At 37.5% G+C, this 18,934-nt stretch overlaps 3 protein-coding genes across 3 annotated transcripts in view; 1 reads left to right on the top strand and 2 right to left on the bottom strand.

The window, feature by feature from the left end:
* Positions 1-2,941: 2,941 nt before the first annotated feature.
* On the bottom strand, positions 2,942-8,753 carry qrsl1 (glutaminyl-tRNA amidotransferase subunit QRSL1). The gene is made up of 11 exons (XM_028000754.1): positions 8,618-8,753; positions 7,721-7,880; positions 7,545-7,643; positions 7,370-7,466; positions 7,120-7,281; positions 6,868-7,043; positions 5,662-5,774; positions 5,026-5,218; positions 4,813-4,930; positions 4,506-4,711; positions 2,942-3,642 (listed from the first exon to the last, which is right to left on the bottom strand). Exons 1-11 carry the CDS (start codon positions 8,639-8,641, stop codon positions 3,425-3,427), a joined length of 1,566 nt encoding a protein of 521 aa, XP_027856555.1. The 5' UTR covers positions 8,642-8,753; the 3' UTR covers positions 2,942-3,424.
* A 68-nt stretch (positions 8,754-8,821) lies between these two features.
* On the top strand, positions 8,822-17,972 carry rtn4ip1 (reticulon 4 interacting protein 1). Its single transcript, XM_028000755.1, has 9 exons — positions 8,822-9,306; positions 10,000-10,151; positions 11,648-11,716; positions 11,975-12,099; positions 12,783-12,831; positions 13,785-13,921; positions 14,034-14,217; positions 17,043-17,135; positions 17,219-17,972. Exons 1-9 carry the CDS (start codon positions 9,024-9,026, stop codon positions 17,336-17,338), a joined length of 1,212 nt encoding a protein of 403 aa, XP_027856556.1. The 5' UTR covers positions 8,822-9,023; the 3' UTR covers positions 17,339-17,972.
* Positions 17,817-18,934, bottom strand: part of crybg1a (crystallin beta-gamma domain containing 1a) — a 47,098-nt gene continuing 45,980 nt past the window's right edge. The window contains exons 22-23 of the mRNA XM_028000753.1: positions 18,714-18,876; positions 17,817-18,445 (exon numbers count right to left, since the gene is read on the bottom strand). Coding sequence (XP_027856554.1) covers positions 18,357-18,445; positions 18,714-18,876 — 252 coding nt within the window. The 3' untranslated portion in view covers positions 17,817-18,356. The remainder of the gene's footprint in view (positions 18,446-18,713; positions 18,877-18,934) is intronic.

Raw genomic sequence — 18,934 nt, forward strand, 5'->3', positions numbered from 1 at the left:
TACAGATGGTGGTCCCTCGGTTGTCTTTTGTGGTGCTCAATGAGAAATATTTGTACCACTTAATTGCAGTGTGAATATACAACTCTACAGGTCAGTAGTTGAAAAATTCTTTAGATTTAAATAGGAGTAAGTTCATGCAGTTATTTGCTGCTTCTCTTTTCTTTATTTAGGAATATTAAATATTTTCTAATAATGAAGTAGACAATAGCAACACAGGACGTGATGTTTTTTCTCTGTAGATGAAACTTGATTCAGGGAATGACATCACACTTTAATTCGATGGTAAAAAAAAAACAAAAAACTATTTCATACTCTTGGTGACCAGGGTAACAATTTATAACTCCTATGGCACAAATAAGTTGTGCTAAAGCTGGCATTATTCTGAATGTTTCACTTTTCTTTACAAAATTGACCCAACGTTTGCATTGATCAGAGATGTTCAATAAGGCTGGGTTGAGTTACCAACTAGAACTCACCTGCTGGGAATACAGTACTACTGTATTCATATTTAGACAGAACTGAGACTAAAAAAATTTTTTTTAAAAGACTACATATTTGCCTTGCCTATTTGCATGTCCAGCCGGCTTTCACACATATACGGCAAAAAGGAAAGAGTACAAGTCACATGGAAAAGAATACTGGGGATTTTTTTTCCTTAGGAAGCATTATGAAAATTATGTAAAATTCTCTTCTCTAGCACAAAGCGCCAGTGATCAGTTTATCTAAAGCTTCAGACATCATTTACATATGCCATGGTCAAGCCATGACAACATCCTTGTTTATGTACGAAGTGGAAAACAGGAAGTATTTAAGTAACATAAATAAACGTGTTTTTCTCTTCAGGGTTATGGATTCCAAGGTTATACTGTGGACAGAAAGGCAGTCAAACTTGATCACTAGCAACCATGCACATGTTCGACTAATGTCAGCTCATGATCTGCAGTTAGGGAAGATTCTATTTTTTGGATGATGGGTGGAAACCAACAGGAAACCCAAACATACACAGTGAGAATATTTTGCATGTCTTTTTTGCATCAAGTCACGCCACAACCACAGACTTTTCTGTGGAAGTTAAGTATCAAAGAAACACAAAGCAGTGTATAATTGTAAATTTTGGAGACACTATTAAGTGCTCTTGTGAAAAGAAGACTGAATAGTTTGGGGGTTTTTTTCTAAAAAATGCTGCGTGTGGAGGGAAGCTATTATTGAACATGTCCTAAACACACTATCCTTATGATGAAACACAGAAAACTTAAAACTGAGGCAGGACAACAAAATACACACCATATACACACTACATACAGCCAGAGATGCAATGGAATGGTATAGATTTGTATATGGTCTAGTTAAAATCCAGATCTAAATCAAACTAAGCATCTGGGACAAGAATTAAAAATTATTTTTCACAAATGCTCTTTGTCATGGTCATTTGTGAGTATGGGCTTCATACTTTTAAAATGTTTCCTTGAAATATGTTTTGGTTCCACATCACAGCAACTATCTCATGAAATCCCTAAAAGATATATTAAAGTTTGTGCCTAAGAAAAAAAAAACAAACTCAAGAGGTATGCAGATTATTGAAAGACAATGCCAACTAAAATTAGGAAAATAATTAGTTCAACAATTGAGTTACAACAGAAGCCATTAAAGGACCGTACTTCTGTCCAATCAGCTTTCAAGAAGCTCCCCTTTGCTTTTGAGATAATAAATATAGTCACGTCTGTCTCCAAATATATCATTGTGCTGTGAGACTGCTCACCACATTTCATCCCCACAACTGCAAATTAACCCTTATGTGGGCTACCATTTAAAAAGGCACTCTATTATGTTGCCTAGACACAAAAGCCTTTTCATTTTTTGTTTCAAACTGTTGTAAATGCATATCACAGAGTAGACTTTAAGCTGAAATTATTGTTAAATGTCTTTTACTTTTGGTTTCTGAAGAAATAAGAGAACATAGTTTGAATTTGTCACACTGAAGTTGTTGCACAACACCAACAGGAGACATCAGAACCGGCTTGAACAATATGATCATGAAGAAAATCGTTTCAGTATACTTGCTTTTCATTTCCTACTAAAAAAATAATGAAGATTAGGTGCTTTTTGATGTACGAGAATGAAAGTTAGTAAAGACAAACTGCAGTTGAGACAATACCTAAGAAGACAGGAAGGTCACACCCTTCTGCTTTGAGCTTTATATGGCAAAAACCCAAGAGCATTGCTGCTGCTAACAGTGACATGAAAAGTGCAACACTGGATGTGTTGTGTTTAATAAAATTAGCATCCTTATTTGCTTTTACCTCATAGAAGTCATAATATTCACGACAAGTTATTTCCATGATGGAAATACTGTAGTTTCCAGTTTCTAGAGGCCTCCAGTTTTAAGGAAGCCAGTGGTGTGGCTTGATCTTTGTATTTACTGATAGGAGTTCCTGAAAGAATAAATTAGAAATCTATAATGAAGATGTTTATGTATTACCCTTCGATGTAAAATAGTGCAAGTCTGGTTTCTACCTAGAAGAGGAAACTCCTTTTTTTCTAAAATCCTTATTAATTCTCTTTCCTGCCATAAAGTCGGTCCCTCTGAGAAGTGAGGGAGGGGTTCATGGTGGGCTTAAGGGTTTGTTTTGTGATCTGACAATAGAGGTTGCTCAGATTAGTGTAGATAGTTTAAACAAGCAAATACTTAGTGAGCATTGAAATAATGTGGAAAATGTTAAATGTAAGTTTTTTGCATCCAATCACTGAGTCTGTGACAGCTGTCCTGACTGTCACACACAAATACTCTTGGTAATGATTTACTGTTTTCTTTTAATATTACTTTATATATTGAGTAGTGAGTAGTTTGGATTTTTCTTTATCTCTGTTTTGATTCTAATGCTTGTAATGTGGCTAAATATCATTAGTAAATTAGCTATAAATGTCCTGCTACTTTTTGTTCTTTGTAAAATGACTGCCTCATCAAAACAAGAGATTAGAAAAAAAAGTTTTTAAATTCAGTTTCTATTGACATTGCTGTTTTAATAATCAGACCCGTGATTCCCGACTAAGCTGTGCCTAAAAAATAAGTATTTAGGATTAAATCTATGTTCTCTACGTACGATATAAGTGGAGTTTCTCAAAATGAATTTCATAGTCAACGACAAAGAAAAGAGCTCTAAAGATAGACTTGTACTCTAGTATGGAAGAACTTTGGCTCTGTAAATACATACAAGCTTAACGAGAATGGCCGGCTCTTACATTATGTCTATTTAATAGGATGTGATGCAACATCCCAGTTAAACAGTAGTCAGGTTTTAACATTCTGTAGTTTATTAAATGTACTTTATAAAGCATCTGTAATTTGTGATCCGATAACTCCATATAGAACTTCCTATAAGGTTATCAGGAGTTGTTTTAGTTTTGATGGTATCGAAAGCGCTCCTTAGATGGCTGAAGTCTGCTCCCTCCTGGTCACTCCTGGATCCTTCCTGCTCTCCTGAGTGTTATCGCAGTCACTGATGGATGGGAAGTTCACCCTCTGCTCGACCCACTGAGCGACACAAAGCAGTTTCTTGTCTTCAAGGGCGGGGCCGATGAGCTGTAAGCCAATGGGCAGACCCCGCCGTGATAAGGCGATCGGCACAGAGACAGCAGGGAGGCCTGTGTTAAAACATTAAAAACGATGAGATCATTTCCCATTTATAATTTTGCAACAACGTTACATTTCCAGTTACAAGTGTCCCCTAAATTTCTCCACATTTTCTCATAATTCAGCCACAAAGCAATACATTGTTGTAAAGTGGAAGAAGAGAGAAACAAACTTACCAAATTTTCTTACAAAATGAAAGACTAACAGTTTGTCAAGCATTTGTATTCAGCTGCCTGAGTCAATACTGTGTGGAACCAGCTTTTTCTCCAATTAAAGATGTACCCATCAGCTGAAATTCTCTTCAACTCAGATTAATTTTCATGGCGCTGCTCAAGAAAAGTATACAATTAGCATGATGCTGCCACCACCACATTTCACTGTGGTTATGGCGTGTCAATGATGTGCAGTGTTTATTTTCTGCTATAGATATTGTTTTGCACATTGGCTAAATAGTTTCATCTCAGTTTCATTGGTAATATGGAACATATCGAAGAGGAGCAGCTTCTTCCACATGTTTGCTCTGCAAATGGACTGTCTCCCTATGGAGACGGTTTGCAGTTTGATGTTATCTCATACCACTTCTAGTTTTGGATGATAATCAGAGTATTTGAGAAAAGGTGGCTGAACACCAATGCATGTCACATTTTCATATTTTTAAAAATAAATTCATAACTATGTATTTTTTTTCTTCCACTTAAGAATTAAATGCAATTGTAATATGGTTTATCACATAAAATCTGCCCATTGCTGAAAAACCTCCCACTCGTGTTTGTGTGTGTTTCCATAACGTAAAGTCTATAAGGTTTTAAATCCTCCCACACATCCTACATATGCTGCCACTTATCTAGTCTAAAGAGAAGGTATGACTCCATACCTGCTATGTTTGCAGGTTGGGTGAAGACATCTTCCTGTGCGCTGCGAGTTCGGTTGTCTTCCTGTGTGAAGTCATGGTAACAGGCCGCATCAGTCAGAGTTGTGGGAGTCAGCAGCACATCGACCCCTGATCCAAAAACATGCCGGAAGTCGTCTGCGATCAGCCGACGGACTTTTTGGGCCTTCACAAAGTAGTGCTGGTAGTTCCTGAAAGGTGTGACATCTCCTTGGTCACTTTGCGAGTAAAGTACTGATGCCAGACACTGTAGGCGCCTAAGGCTGCTTATGGAGACAGTTTGCAGCCTTACTGTTTAAGCAGAAAGTAGTTCCCGGAAAGAATCCTCCCTCTGACTACATCGTTGAAGCCCTCGTGTCGGGTTGAAGCATACATCACCTCCGTGGAGCTCTTCATCTCACTCCGGTGGCCTGGTAGAGGAGAAAAACACCAGAACCCCCAAAACTTCACCACCATTATATAATATGCCTGCATCACAATTAACTCCACACAGTTACGTTTGTACCGTATTCCAGCCCATCAAATCGGGCCATGTTTGACGCCACCTCGGTGTGGCAAAGGACATGGTAGCAGACGATGGAGTACTGAGTGTGTGGGAGGGAAACCTGCTCCACCCGGGCTCCCGCTTTCTCAAACAAGTCTGCAACACGACTCCACTGAGCCAGGGTCTCCTCAGACAGGCCGGGGGCATGGTACTCCTGACAGATGATGGCAGACACCAAGCAAAGTTACACGCTCAGGGTTGCTGAACTTTTTTTTTCTGTTTTACATTTTGTTTGTTTATAGCTACATTTGTAGGTACTAAAATTGAACATGCAGAGATGTAAAGCTTAATGGATGACTGAATGGATGGAATGGAAGAATGACTATAGTCAGCTGTAGTGGCTCTTTCTCCAACTTCTGTAAAAGCTGTAAACTGGGACTTTTTTCTAATAGAAAATTTGAGCTTGGGGTTTAAGCATAATGCACCATGACTGTTTATGTATTTGTCTCTCTGAGTATGTTTTTCCTATGGTACAACTGTTAAGAGAAAAAACAGACCGACTTAATATTAGGTCTGTGTTGGTAATAGGTGTGTAAAGATCTCATGCCCAGAACAGCAGTTGTAGATAAAAGCGTTTAATTGACTATATTAGCTCACCTTAGGGATGCCAACACAGATGTTCTTGACATCAAAGTCTTCAGGAAGCTCTGCTAGTGCTGATGGAGCAGGAACTGTGGTCGAGTCTCTAACATCAATGCCTTGGAGGACACCTGTTTGACATGTAAACACAGTTCCAGGTCACACCTGCTCTACTTTGTTCTTGCTATTAAAATTATAACATTTCATTATAGTTTTTCTTTTGATTCTTGTTCATGTACTATCAAATTCATATTTTTACATGATTTTATAGCTATGCGAACGAAATGTGCATATTCCGCTGCTCAACTTCAAAAGATATTGCTCCAAAAACTACCACTTTAAATAAACCTGGTTAATGTAGTTATTTTTCTCATATTTTTCCAATCACAACTACAAACCTGAATGGAACAACCAGGAGTATCGTTGTAGATACGGATTAATATTTCAGCAATGCTTTTAATCACATCATTTTCATAGCTTTAAATAAATGATTATTTAAGAAAAAATATATTCCAAGACTTAAGTTACAAATACACCATTTTTTTAAGGGGGTGGTATTATATGTTCCTGACACAATGTGCTATTTTTATGGCACAATCAAGTAACTATGTTACCTTCAGTGGTTATAAAATTAACAAATAAAAAGAAATTTGATTTTGTAAATTGATAAATTTCCACTTTTTAAGAAGTCAAAATTCTTACAATGTTCGTGCCTTAAAAACTTTGCAAGATTTAGTGATAACTTGTGTGTAACTCTGCAAGGATGAATGGGTATAGACAATAAATGCATGAATGGAAATGCATTCGCTCTTTGAATGCAAATAGCATATTTGGCCATTGTAGAGGAGATCTGCCGCCCACCTGGTATATATTTTGAAAGCCTAGATGCTACAGCTCACAGAATCTGATAGAAAGTGAGTTAGGATGAACCAATACTGTTTCTTAGATGCAATGTAATGTTGTAATGTAATATCGTAGTCACATGTTTCACTAAATAATATGATTATTTACTTTGCTTTGGTGTTTATGTCACGTCAGAGAAGCATGGGTAAAAATATTCCTGAAGCTATGCAAAACATATTGGAGGTTATTTGCTACAACTTCTTCTCAGATTTAATAAGATCACACCTATTTCGAATTACAGTTGTAAAAAGTGGATGCAACGTTATTTTATTTTCAGAATATGTCATCATCCTAAAAAAGAAAGAGACAAATGTCCCCTACCTAGGGCGATAGCTGCGTCACTGACGCTGCGTGTAATAATTCCAGGGACATCCATGGAATTAACTAAGGGAATGAGCCCATGCCTTGACACCAGGCCGTAAGTGGGCTTCAGGGCGAACACTCCACACAGCGCTCCGGGATTACGGGTTGAACCGCCTGTGTCTGAACCCAAAGCCCTGTCAAAACATTTGCAAATATCAGTGAATATTTTTCGACTTTTTCTTCATTGTTAGTATCACTGCGCATCCTCACAGGTAGCTTGTGCATGAAGCGACAGCTGCGGCACTTCCCCCAGAACTTCCTCCAGTGATGACCCAGTCGGAGTCAGAAGCTGCTCCCCCCTGTGTTCTGTATGAGTCTGAGTAGCTCCACGGGTTTCTGACTGGACCGAACGCCCCGTCGGTACTGCCTGCACTGAGAGGACAACACACCCACACTAATTTAACTTAAAAATAAAACCACACATTTCTAAAATATTTTCTGCATTTAGATTTAGATTTACCCCATCGCAAACTCATCCATGTTAGTCTTCCCCATCAGTACGGCCCCTTGGTCAAGAAGCTTTTGTACAACTGTAGCATTGTAGGGCGGAGTGTAGTCTATGAAAAGAAAAATATTTTAACCTACCTGCACTGATTTTGACTATACTGTATATAAGAAACATTTTATGCTTTAACCTTTCAGCATCTTGGAGGCACATGTTGTCCTGATATTGGCAGTGCAGAAATTGTCCTTGACTGCAAAGGGGATCCCATCCAGGGGTCCTTTGGGGATGCCTAGAACAAAATACATGAATGTGTCAACACCTGTGACCAAAATCAAAATGACATAAGAACTCATGTAATTCAGACACCTTGAAGCAGCCTTGCTTCCGACTGTCGAGCCTGTTTCATAGCAAATTCCTCTGTAACAGTGATGTAAGCATTCAGGCGCTGAGTTTTTTTGATGCGATTCAGACACTTCCTACAGAGCTCAGTTGGGGAGATTCTCCCCTCCCTGAATGCCAAAGACACCTGGAGGAAAGACGTAAACACCGCTTAAAGCAGGGAGTTACACAAGTAAACCTTTAATTTCTATAGTGTGGTGTTTTGTTTACATTTCTAGGACTTTCTTGTATATGTACAACAGAAACACAATATATCTGAATAATTGTTACACTAGGTATGTTTTATAATTTCCCAATATTTTAAAAAGTTTTCTCAAAGGAAAGACTAAATTTGGAAACGTTTCTTAAAAATCCCAAACAGCAACAATGTTGAAACTAAGGGAGAAAAAATTCTCAATGCTATTTTGAAAGTTAGCTTAAATAAAATAAATTAGATTATGTTGTACATCTTTGAGTTATTTTTTTGTGATAGAAAATTAATTTGCATATTTCTAAATTAAAAAAAATTAGGTCATGCGTTGTTCCATTTTAATTCATGAAGTGGATATTTTATTTAATCTTCCCAAATGTATTGGTGAGATTTTGTACGCAAACCTCATGCATCAAATTAGGTGGAGGTAAATTATACGCAATTTACCTCCACCTAATTAGGCGTAATTTACTAACCTGTGACTCAATGAGAATTAGTTTTTTAATCCAGTTTCTTTGGCCATGTCCACAAAACCCATCCCATGAAGCTCGCTGTTTTTGTGCCGTGCATTATATACATCTCTCTTTATCTCTCATCTCTCTTTCTTACTAACGTAACATTGAAAAAATGCCTTTTTCAATATAAAAAGATGAATCGGTAAATGAGCAACTAACCTCTTTCAATGTCAGTCCGAGCATATCTGCTGATTTTCTCCGGTCACCCTTCAAATTAACATCAACATTAGCAGAGTGTGTTCCACCTGTAAGCCGCCATGTCTGGGTCTACAATCGACTGCTAACAGCGCTGTCTGTGATTGGCTGGCTGCTGAAGAAACAGCGTTGTGATTGGTGGAGTTACTCGCCGTGTCAGGTAGCAGGAAGAAAGTTACCGGAGAATAGGACGTGGTTTTGAAATGGTTCAAATATTTTAATTATTATGTTTTCTGCAAATATTATGCATGTTTTATAATAACGTACAGTTTGGAAGATAAGAACATAGAATAGTTTACAGCTGCACGGATTAACTGCTTTAGCTCTCCGTTTAACAGACGAACATTTGATTTGTATCGAGTCTGTAAACATGAGTTGTGTTAGATATTTGATGCACAGAAGGTTGCTTCGACACCTCAGTAAATCCGTGTGTGAGCACAGACTCCATGGCTGGCAAAGAAACCAGAGCAGACTGATCCGGACCTCCAGCAAAGCCATGACCATCATGCCTGCTTGGGTTATTGATCAATATGGAAATAATGACGTACTGCGTTTCACAAATAACGCCAGCTTCCCCATCATCAATTACCCCAATGAAGTGATTATAAAGGTGTTTGCAGCTGGATTGAACCCGCTGGACGTCAGCATGAGAGGTCAGTTTAAATCGAGACCGATGAAAATGAATACTTGGAGGACTTCCTTAACTTGTGTTCTGTTTTAGAGAGGACATCAGAACTGAGTATCTCATGTTTCCCGTGGTTGTATTCGTCTTTTCAGTTAAGGAATCAACCTCTCATATTTAGCCACAGCTTCTAATGACAATTTGTGTTTTTGAAAAGTGGCATGACTGTGGGCTAAACTGAGAGAGTCCTCAGATTGTTTGGTTAAAATGTTTACATTCGGGGTTTTTTTTTGTTTTTGTTTTTGCCTTGTTCTTTGATTATTATATCTTTAATATACCTTTTTTTCCATTTTTTATTGTGACAGCAGAGTCATGCAAAACAGAATATCTCTGATGTTTTTTAAATACTTTTTGGTTTATAGGATTCTTTGCCAATGAAATTGATTTGTTGCTGTCTTCTTTTTGTGGAATAACTTATGTTCATTTTTGTGTCTGAATTCAGGGGTATTTTAAATCTACCCCTGAACTGAAAAATATACACATCTTAGATTTGAGCGTATGGCTTTATTTTTGCAGTGGTAATAGAAAAAATGTGGAGGAGAAAAATCTGGTTTTGAGCTACTGTACTCCTGTTCCAGATTGTTTTGGTATTGTCTTTGTGTCTCCACTGTAGTAAATAAGAGTTTTTTTCTCTAAAGTGATAAAACGACTTTGTCCAATTTAGGTGGCTATGGCTCTGCTACGATGGCTATGAAAAGAGATCCTCTGAATATCAAACAGACAGGCAGCGAGTTTCCTCTCATTCTGGGAAGAGACGTTTCTGGTGTCATTATGGAATGTGGCCTGGATGTGAAGTACTTCAGAGAGAGAGATGAGGTAAGAAAAACAAGCTTTTGTGTTTTGGACAGAAACAAAACTTTTTATGAGAGTTCTGAATGTTAACCCAGTGTTAAATGAGTGTAGTTGTAATACATGAGTAGCTTTATCTCATTTATGTATAGGTTATTGTTCGGCATGGAAAATAGAAGAAATATAACATCTGTCCCAATACCTTGACTATTTTTTTGTTTTGCTTGAACAGCTGAAAAAGGGGGTGATTTTTATTTATTTAGTTTTTCTTGAATGGTCACAGATAGCTTGGCTTTCCATGAGAATTCCTTCACTACAAAAACACAAAATCTTGCTAAGTAATTTTGGTCTGGTTTCTAGTGCAAATATATTGGTACACTTGAAATAAGACAAAACTAGCTTGGTAGAAGTAGGAGTTTGTTTTAAACTCTGACTTCATCAATAAATCCTTAATATATATATAAAAAAAGACTAGTTCCACTGAAAGATTATTTCACTAATAAAATGGGAAAAATGTCTTATTATACAGGAAAATTGGGTTTCTGATTACATAGTTAGTTTTTGGTAGAAGTTATGTTAGTAAGAACAGATGGAGATAGACTTGTGTGACAAAAGAAGTAGCACTTAATCGTATCACAACACCATCATGCTTTGCAAGAATGAGCCTCCTACCAGAAGTATGTCAACATGAATTGAAACCATTTTTCTAGTTCATGTGTTGCCTCACAGGAAGTTTTTGCATCTGCTAAAGTTTCTGCAGCTACATGTAGAACATGCAATAATAATAGTCAATAATGCATATTTTTTGAGCAAGCAGAATCCTGTAAAAAGACTTTCATTAAAAGAAAATAAGAATTAACAATCTCAGGGAAATCAAACTTTAAAAAACATTTTTAAAAAGGTGGTGTATCACTCTTATTAATTGTAAAAGATTTGCAGATTGTTCAAAGTGTCAGATGCCAAAACCTAAAAGCACTACTCTCAAAATGTTGTAAGTTGGAATAGTTTTGCATGTAAATACATACTGAGTAGATGAGTTGGTAAAGATGACCAGTTTACTTTAGTGTCAGTAATCACAATTAATAATACATTTTCAGTGCCCCTGATATACACTATGCAACAAGCAAAGCTAGTAAGCAGATACATTTATGTGGAGTATATTCATTGTAAATCAACTCGACAACTATTTTGATTTAACAACAAAGGAAAAGCAGGAGATTTTCCATAATAAAACTATGATATAGGCATAAGTTTTTAAACCAAACGTCAAACTGACATCAGTGAAAAATCCTAGATATTTAAAATTCCTTACGAGTTCTTAGTTGACTTGGACTCAAAGAAGAAAGGAAAACTTCAGGTGAAGTCTAGATTAATTAGTCATTAGTCTAGTGACTAATTTGATAGGTTACAAGAAAAAATAACTTGTCAAAAGCCAATTATAAAGATGTTTTCAGTGACCGAAGACTTATGTGCAGAACTGCATTTCCTTGTTACTTTCTATTGTTGATGGGTTTCTCTTTCAGGTATGGGCAGCAATCCCACCTTGGAAACAGGGCAGTTTAGCTGAGTTTGTGGTTCTTAGTGCGAATGAGGTATGAATCTAATTCCTGAAGTATTCTTGACATAAACGTATTACCTTAGTATTAAGATATTCTGACATATTGTCTAATTTTGTGAGAAATCAGTTCCCTGTTGTTGTTTTTTTTTCTTCATGGAAGCATAAATAAGCCATAATTCAAGTATGTTAACTTATTAGAAATGTTAGTAAGTGGAGCACAGCCATCTCTTTTTAAAGTCAGTTTAACCTAGGAAGCTGCACTGAAATTAGTGTTCTTGTGTCTTCTGTTCAGATATCCCATAAACCAAAGTCAATAAGTCACACACAGGCAGCAGCCATCCCCTATGTGGCGACCACTGCTTGGTCTGCACTGGTCAACACGGGTGGACTCAGTAAAGACAACTGTGCCAATAAACGGTGAGGAAACGTGGACACACACAAAAGCCTGGCTGTCACATGTTAGGCAAACAGAATGGTGGGTCAGGTTGCCTTATGGTGCCAGGATAAATTTGATCTGTAGCAGAGTTAAAGTGAGCTAAGACCTCTCTTGTATGGTTGATTTCATTAACTTAGATGCATCTGGTTCAGTCAACAGAAAAGGATCTGTGATGATCGTAAAAAGACAAAGATGACAAAAAATAATGAAAATAAGTACTGTGGGCACCAGAGAAAACAACAACAACAGTTGGTACATAATACAGGTATTATGTATTTTTCTTTAGCTTTATTTTATGTTATACTCTTATTCAATCTTTAAAAACATACCTGGAGTGTTGCTTTGATTCTTTCATGCATTTTTCTTGAATATCTTGTGGCTGCCATTCAAGGATATATGCAGCATTTTTGAATAGACTAGGTTGTGGTATGAAATGGCGCCATGTTCCTATGTTAAACTACGTCTCTCAAAGCTAAAACCAGATTTCAAGGTTGAAAATACACAATACCACCCTTTAAGCCTTCCCTATTCAAAATCAGACCTCTGTCTTATTTAAAACTGTTTTTGCTAATAATGAAGCTTCAGTAAGGCTACAAATCCTGTCAGATATTGGTTAATCAACATTTTTATGTGTATTTTTGTCCACTCTCTCTCCTTTTTGCAGAATTTTGATCCTTGGAGGATCTGGGGGAGTTGGAACATTTGCAATCCAGGTGTGTATTTAGATGTTGATGAGGGCTAAGTTTTTATTTATTTATTTTCATTTGATTCTTATGTCAAAATATTCCAATCTTTGTGTGGATGATAATCTAATGTCCAGATCGGCATCTGAATTAAAACTCCCAGTGTTTAGGATTTTTTTCTTTTAAAAGTGCATAAATTATACAGCATAATACATTGTTTTTTTTTTCATCAGGAAATGGTCAATATTTTCAAACAGGCATAATCATTTTCTTATTTATTTTGTTTGTAGACTCCATCCATCCATCCATCCATTTTCTGTTCACCCTTGTCCCTAATGGGGTCGGGAGGGTTGCTGGTGCCCATCTCCAGCTACGTCCCGGGCGAGAGGCGGGGTACACCCTGGACAGGTCGCCAGTCTGTCGCAGGGCAACACAGAGACATACAGGACAAACAACCATGCACACACACACTCACACCTAGGGAGAATTTAGAGAAACCAATTGACCTGACAGTCATGTTCTTGGACTGTGGGAGGAAGCCGGAGTACCCGGAGAGAACCCACGCATGCACAGGGAGAACATGCAAACTCCATGCAGAAAGACCCTGGCCGGGAATCGAACCCAGGACCTTCTTGCTGCAAGGCAACAGTGCTACCAACTGCGCCACTGTGCAGCCTGTTTGTAGACTGATTTTGAATTTTGAAAAGTTTTTACTTCATAGTTGGTGGATGGATAATGGATGAATGGATGACTTAGACGTGGTTAAGTGGATACAGTTGTGGATAAAACTCCACTGTGACAATGGAGTTTCCTCCACTGCCACATATGATGTGTCCTTGGACTAAGCATTTAATCCCATGTTGCTTTCTAATCTAGATGAAGGTGAATGAATCGGAATGCAGTGTAAAAGCACTATGAGTGATGGGAATAACTGGAAAAACCCTATAAATTCAATCCCATTTGAGGCTTAAACTTTTGTCCAGATGCTGAAGGCGTGGGGAGCTCATGTGACAGTTACCTGCTCCCACAATGCCGAGCAGTTCGTAAAAGGACTCGGGGCAGATCATGTGGTCGACTACACAGCTGGACCTGTTGAAGAGCCGCTAAGTGCGCTTGAGAAGTAAATCACTTTTGACCTACCTTTGATTTTCTGACTATCTGAACCAATTCTGTCCCACTTTTTATGATCACTCCTCACTCATTATCTCTGTTTTTGTTTCTTGCACTCTTAGATTTGACCTGGTCCTTGATAACATAGGGGGCGACACTGAGCAATGGGCCCTGGGCCTGCTTAAACCATGGACTGGAGCCAAATACGTCACTCTTGTTACACCTTTTCTTCGGAACACAGACCAGCTGGGTGTAGCTGACGGCATGCTGCAGACAGCTGCCACAGTCGCCACCAAAGTCATCAAGGTATTTCTGACACTGTGTAAACAGTCTCTACTGTACTACCTCTTTATCTGAACCGACTCCTGTCAAGAAAATAAATAAATAAAAATATTAAAAATGTTATAGTTGTATATTTACAGTAGATTAGTGATCTGCTACTACTTGATGCTGCACGTTTGGCAGAAAAACAGTCATGCCTGAGAAAGAGCAGTCAATTAGGATTATTCTCAAGAATAATCCTAATTGACTTTTTTATAGCCTACCCCATACCCTGAACCAAGCCATTACCAGTACATGCCTCACCTAACCTAACCTAAAACTCTGTTCATTTGTTAGTCCTAAACCTAGCCCATTTCCCAAAACAACACTACTTTTTGTGCTCCCAGCAACGAGCGACTGCTCCCCCAAGGAGCATGTTGACTGTTCGTGACTGCTGTTTAGAGACCATTTTCATTTAATATATTGATAAAAGCATGATTAATCCCATTCACCCTCTTAAAAAACAAAAAAAAAACTATAATTTTGGGATTAACACTGGGACTCTACGATATTTTAAATAACCAAAATAAAACACAACAACCAAAAACAATAAATAAAACTAAAATAAAAATTGCACACAACCGAAATTATAACCAAGATGGATCATGGTGTTTGTAAACAAAATTACCCTTAAAAAAATCTTAAGCATCAGATCGTGTTTATTTTATTTTATTGTGTGATTAATTGCAGTATACAGATGGTGTATAAAAAAGCTATATGGAGTATTTTGGTCATTTCCTTTCACATTGAAGAAGAAGCAGCTTTCATTTTATCTGTCCAGTTTTGGACAAATCCATATGTCTCTCTATTAAGATAAGGACTTTGCATTGACTACTATTCATTTTTTATTCTTTTTTATAGCCTACCCCATACCCTGAACCAAGCCATTACCAGTACATGCCTCACCTAACCTAACCTAAAACTCTGTTCATTTGTTAGTCCTAAACCTAACCCATTTCCCAAAACAACACTACTTTTTGTGCTCCCAGCAACGAGCGACTGCTCCCCCAAGGAGCATGTTGACTGTTCGTAGTATTTGTTGCGGGGGTGTAAAATGCTCTTTACACGGTCTTAAAAACAAGGCAACACACACACATTGACTTCCTGTCATTTTGCTCTCTGTGGTGAACATCAAACCATGCAGTTTGCATATCTGTACTTCACCGTTACGTCTCTTCTCACTCGCTGCACCACCCAGCTTAAAGCTCATCAGACGCGAGTCTCACATGTGTAGGTGTAATGTAGAACTAAAACATACAAAAGTGTCATTCTGCTAAAAATGACTTCTTTATCTGCTATCACAAGAGCAGTAAATATTTGTCTTTCCTCTGTGAAAGTAGATGTTTTAGGGAAAATTTATGTCACAAGGGAAAAAAATACACTGTCTTTAATTTAAGAGTTATCACAACATATGTAAAAAAAAATTCTGTATAGCCTTTACTTGTTTCTGAATTTATTGTAATCTAACTTCACTTGCACAAAACCAAATGCCTTGCTTTCATTTCTTGTTGAACTAAGTTACACAGAGCAGATTTCTGAGGCTCAATTGTCCACGGGGAACAATAATGCTAAGATGTTTCTTTAATCGAGTGAAGTTTTGCTTTTTATCTTTGTCATTGAACAATTGTAATGACATTGTATACTGCGTTGTCTGTAAACCTTTCAACAGTGATCTGTGTTTATTTTTTATTACAAAACATTTCCGGACTGACAGAGTTCTGTGTAATGACTTTAAAATCATTTACACTAAATTCTTCTTTATAAGGTAACAAGGAAGGAAGACCAGAGCTGAAAGTAAGACAAGCTAGTACCAGGAAGTTGCGCAGTATTTGAAAAGGTTTCTTTGCCTGGGAGTTCTCAACAGAAAACTACACATAAGACTAAAACCTTTATAAAAGCAGGTACAAGATTGATGAAATGTTGCTACTCTTTTTTTGTTTTTTTAGATTTTTGACTTGAGCTGTTGAAAATGAGTGGAATAAACTCCCAAGAAGTATTTGAACGACTTTCGCTGGAAAGAAGCTTTGTTTTTGGATTGTTTCCTCACTAACCTTTGTATTGTGATAACGACGTGTGTTGCAGGGTGGCTGGGGCAGCCCCACAGAAACATTTGGTTCTTCTCATGTTGAATCTAGACTGATTTGGCTGCATTTAAGTAAAGAGTTTTGCCCTGACATATTGATGTGTTTAGAAAATTCTGCTTTTCAATGCAAAGTATTAAGTGTGTCATTTGAAACTCATTTAGATGTTAGTAGTTTCATAAACAACTTTTTGTCATTTGATCTGGTGACACTTTGTGGTTCATAAATTGGACATTGCGTTCTCTCAGGGGAAGCACTGATATGGTACAACCCCATTTGTCATGAGCACCGTAGCTATTCCGTGTCATGTGTATTGTGTACTTTCTCGTACACGATACATACATGGATTTGTCTCAAACTGGCGCCTTGCAAAACTATTCATTTTAAATCTCTCCACACCATTGTGTTTTTTTTTTTTTTACCCTTTACTTTTTTGTCTATGACATGAGATCATGTATAATATTGAAATTGAAGGAAGATGTGGCGTCGTTTTCAAAACTTCTCACTTGGTTACATTTTGCAACTGTCTATATAGGGAAACATAAGTCATGATCGAAATGTACATATTCTAAGCTTTAGCAGGAACTGAGCCCATCAAACCTTTCATACAGGCATTTATAAAGATATTTTTTAAAAAGATGTTTCATTAAAAAGGTAACTCTTGACTATCTAATGATTCATTATAAGGATTTCAGTAAAAACACTCAACTCAATTCTGTTTTTCTGCAGCATTTAGTCAAAGGAGTCCATTACCGCTGGGGTTTCTTTGCACCAAGTGGTCCAGCTCTGGATGAGATAGGAAAAATGGTGGATGCAGGACAGGTATGAGGCCACGCTTTGTTCATGCCAACGTTATAAATGGAAGAACACATGACGAACATGCATGTTTCCTGCTCTCCTGTTAGATCCGTGCCGTGGTGGAGGAGATGTTCAGCTTCTCCCAAGTCCCTCAGGCCTTCGATAAGGTAGAGAAGGGCCACGCCCGAGGAAAGACTGTGGTGGAAATCAGCAAAGGGGGATCTTGATGTACAAAATGGACTCTCAACAGGAATGTGTATGTGTTTGAACAATTATGACACAAACTACTTGAAAATAAATGAAATGCTGCAGCTTGCACTACTTTTTTTTTATAGCAGAAAACACAAAACCTTAAGCAAGGTCACGGTGTTTGTTGCTACTGCAGTGTGACATTTGGACAAAGAGATAAGGAAATAGGTCTGGAAAATGCCCTTTTCTAAATTTTTGCCATTGTCACTTAAATAAAATGTCATACTCTAACTTTCTGCTGCATTAACAAATATACAATTATTTTAGCTTTAAATAAAACAAAGATTTTGCAAAATCAGCTAGGTTGGTGTTTTGTAACACAATGTGACATTTTAAACATTTTGTATTTTCTCACACCATTTTAAACATTTTTTAAGAGTTTTGACATTAGACAAGGTTGTAAAATAGATTCTCTTCAAATTTGACTTCAGGTGAAGTTAACAGCAGATCCAAGAGAACAGTGAAAAATAATTTTTATTTTATTGTAACAGCCTGTAACATCAAACGTTTTCTCACATATTTACAACCACTAGGGGGCAATATTCTAATTGCATTTTTGTTTAAAATTGTAAATCAGTCTGTACAATCGAGGCGAATTATGTACAGTGTAATGAACAAGGCACAGTTTGTCAAAAAGTCCTAAACATATAAAAACTTTATACAAGATCATTTTGATCTATGCAAAGAAACCATTTCTGGAGTGTATTCTTGATGCCTTCTGCAACATCCTAAAGTAAGATATGTATACGTTCATATCCTCAGGAAAATGTGAGACATATGACTCTTGTAATGAAAAGTACCACAGGTGATAAAGTATGCAGCATCAGAACAAGGCAGAGTTTTCGCCACATGAAAAGATCATCATCATCTAAATCTAAATCATCTAAACAGCAAACACCAGCTCACAGTTTTCCTTCTCTAAAAGAATGAACAGGTAAAAATATCCACGACAGACGTGCTTAAAAGCAGCTGGCTAATTGTTTGGTCCTCATCAGATCACAGAATCTCTAAAATCCACCTCTGGATCCACTTCTTTTCATCCAAGTCGTTCAGGATGATCTGGTTCTTGTCGTACTGATGACCTCCTGCAGACAAACAGCGATATGCGTTAAACAACAACCACAATTTGAAACGCTGAGGGTTGATGCTGTAGTTAGTCATTGCTGCACTGCATTTTTAGACCAGGAGATGGTGCTGTTGGATTAAGACATAATCTAAATCATCACAACGGCACATAAGGGTCTCTGGTGAGCTTGTTTTGTTTTAAACACACACAGTACAACTGTTTATTGAAAGATAAAGGGTATTATATGAACATATTGATCAAACACTCTAGAGATGGAAGTGTCTGACCTTTGACTTCCACAATGAGATTTGGGTTAAGGTGGCAGCGGACTAGTCCGTCCTGGGTGATACTCCACAACTGGTTGTCTTTGCCTCGCTCTGGAGAGATGCAGAGTCGTGTACCTGACATTACCACGCTACCTGCCGTCTCCAGGAAGCATTCCTCCATCAGCTGGGGATAGAGAGGATGGATTTGGCATAAAATTCAAAAATACAGAGCGGAGTTGCCT

The sequence above is a fragment of the Xiphophorus couchianus genome, chromosome 19 (assembly GCF_001444195.1).
Source record: "Xiphophorus couchianus chromosome 19, X_couchianus-1.0, whole genome shotgun sequence".
Classification (NCBI taxonomy): Eukaryota; Metazoa; Chordata; class Actinopteri; order Cyprinodontiformes; family Poeciliidae; genus Xiphophorus; species Xiphophorus couchianus.

Coding starts and splice junctions, on each gene's coding strand:
- qrsl1 (XM_028000754.1), bottom strand. CDS start 8,641: ATGCTCGGACTGACATTGAAAGAG. Junction 7,044..7,119: donor GCTTCATGCACAAGCTACCT/GTGAGGATGCGC, acceptor ATGTTTTGACAG/GGCTTTGGGTTCAGACACAG. Junction 5,775..6,867: donor TGACGCAGCTATCGCCCTAG/GTAGGGGACATT, acceptor CATGTCAAACAG/GTGTCCTCCAAGGCATTGAT.
- rtn4ip1 (XM_028000755.1), top strand. CDS start 9,024: ATGAGTTGTGTTAGATATTTGATGCACAGAAGGTTGCTTCGACACCTC. Junction 9,307..9,999: donor GCTGGACGTCAGCATGAGAG/GTCAGTTTAAAT, acceptor TGTCCAATTTAG/GTGGCTATGGCTCTGCTACG. Junction 11,717..11,974: donor TGGTTCTTAGTGCGAATGAG/GTATGAATCTAA, acceptor TCTTCTGTTCAG/ATATCCCATAAACCAAAGTC.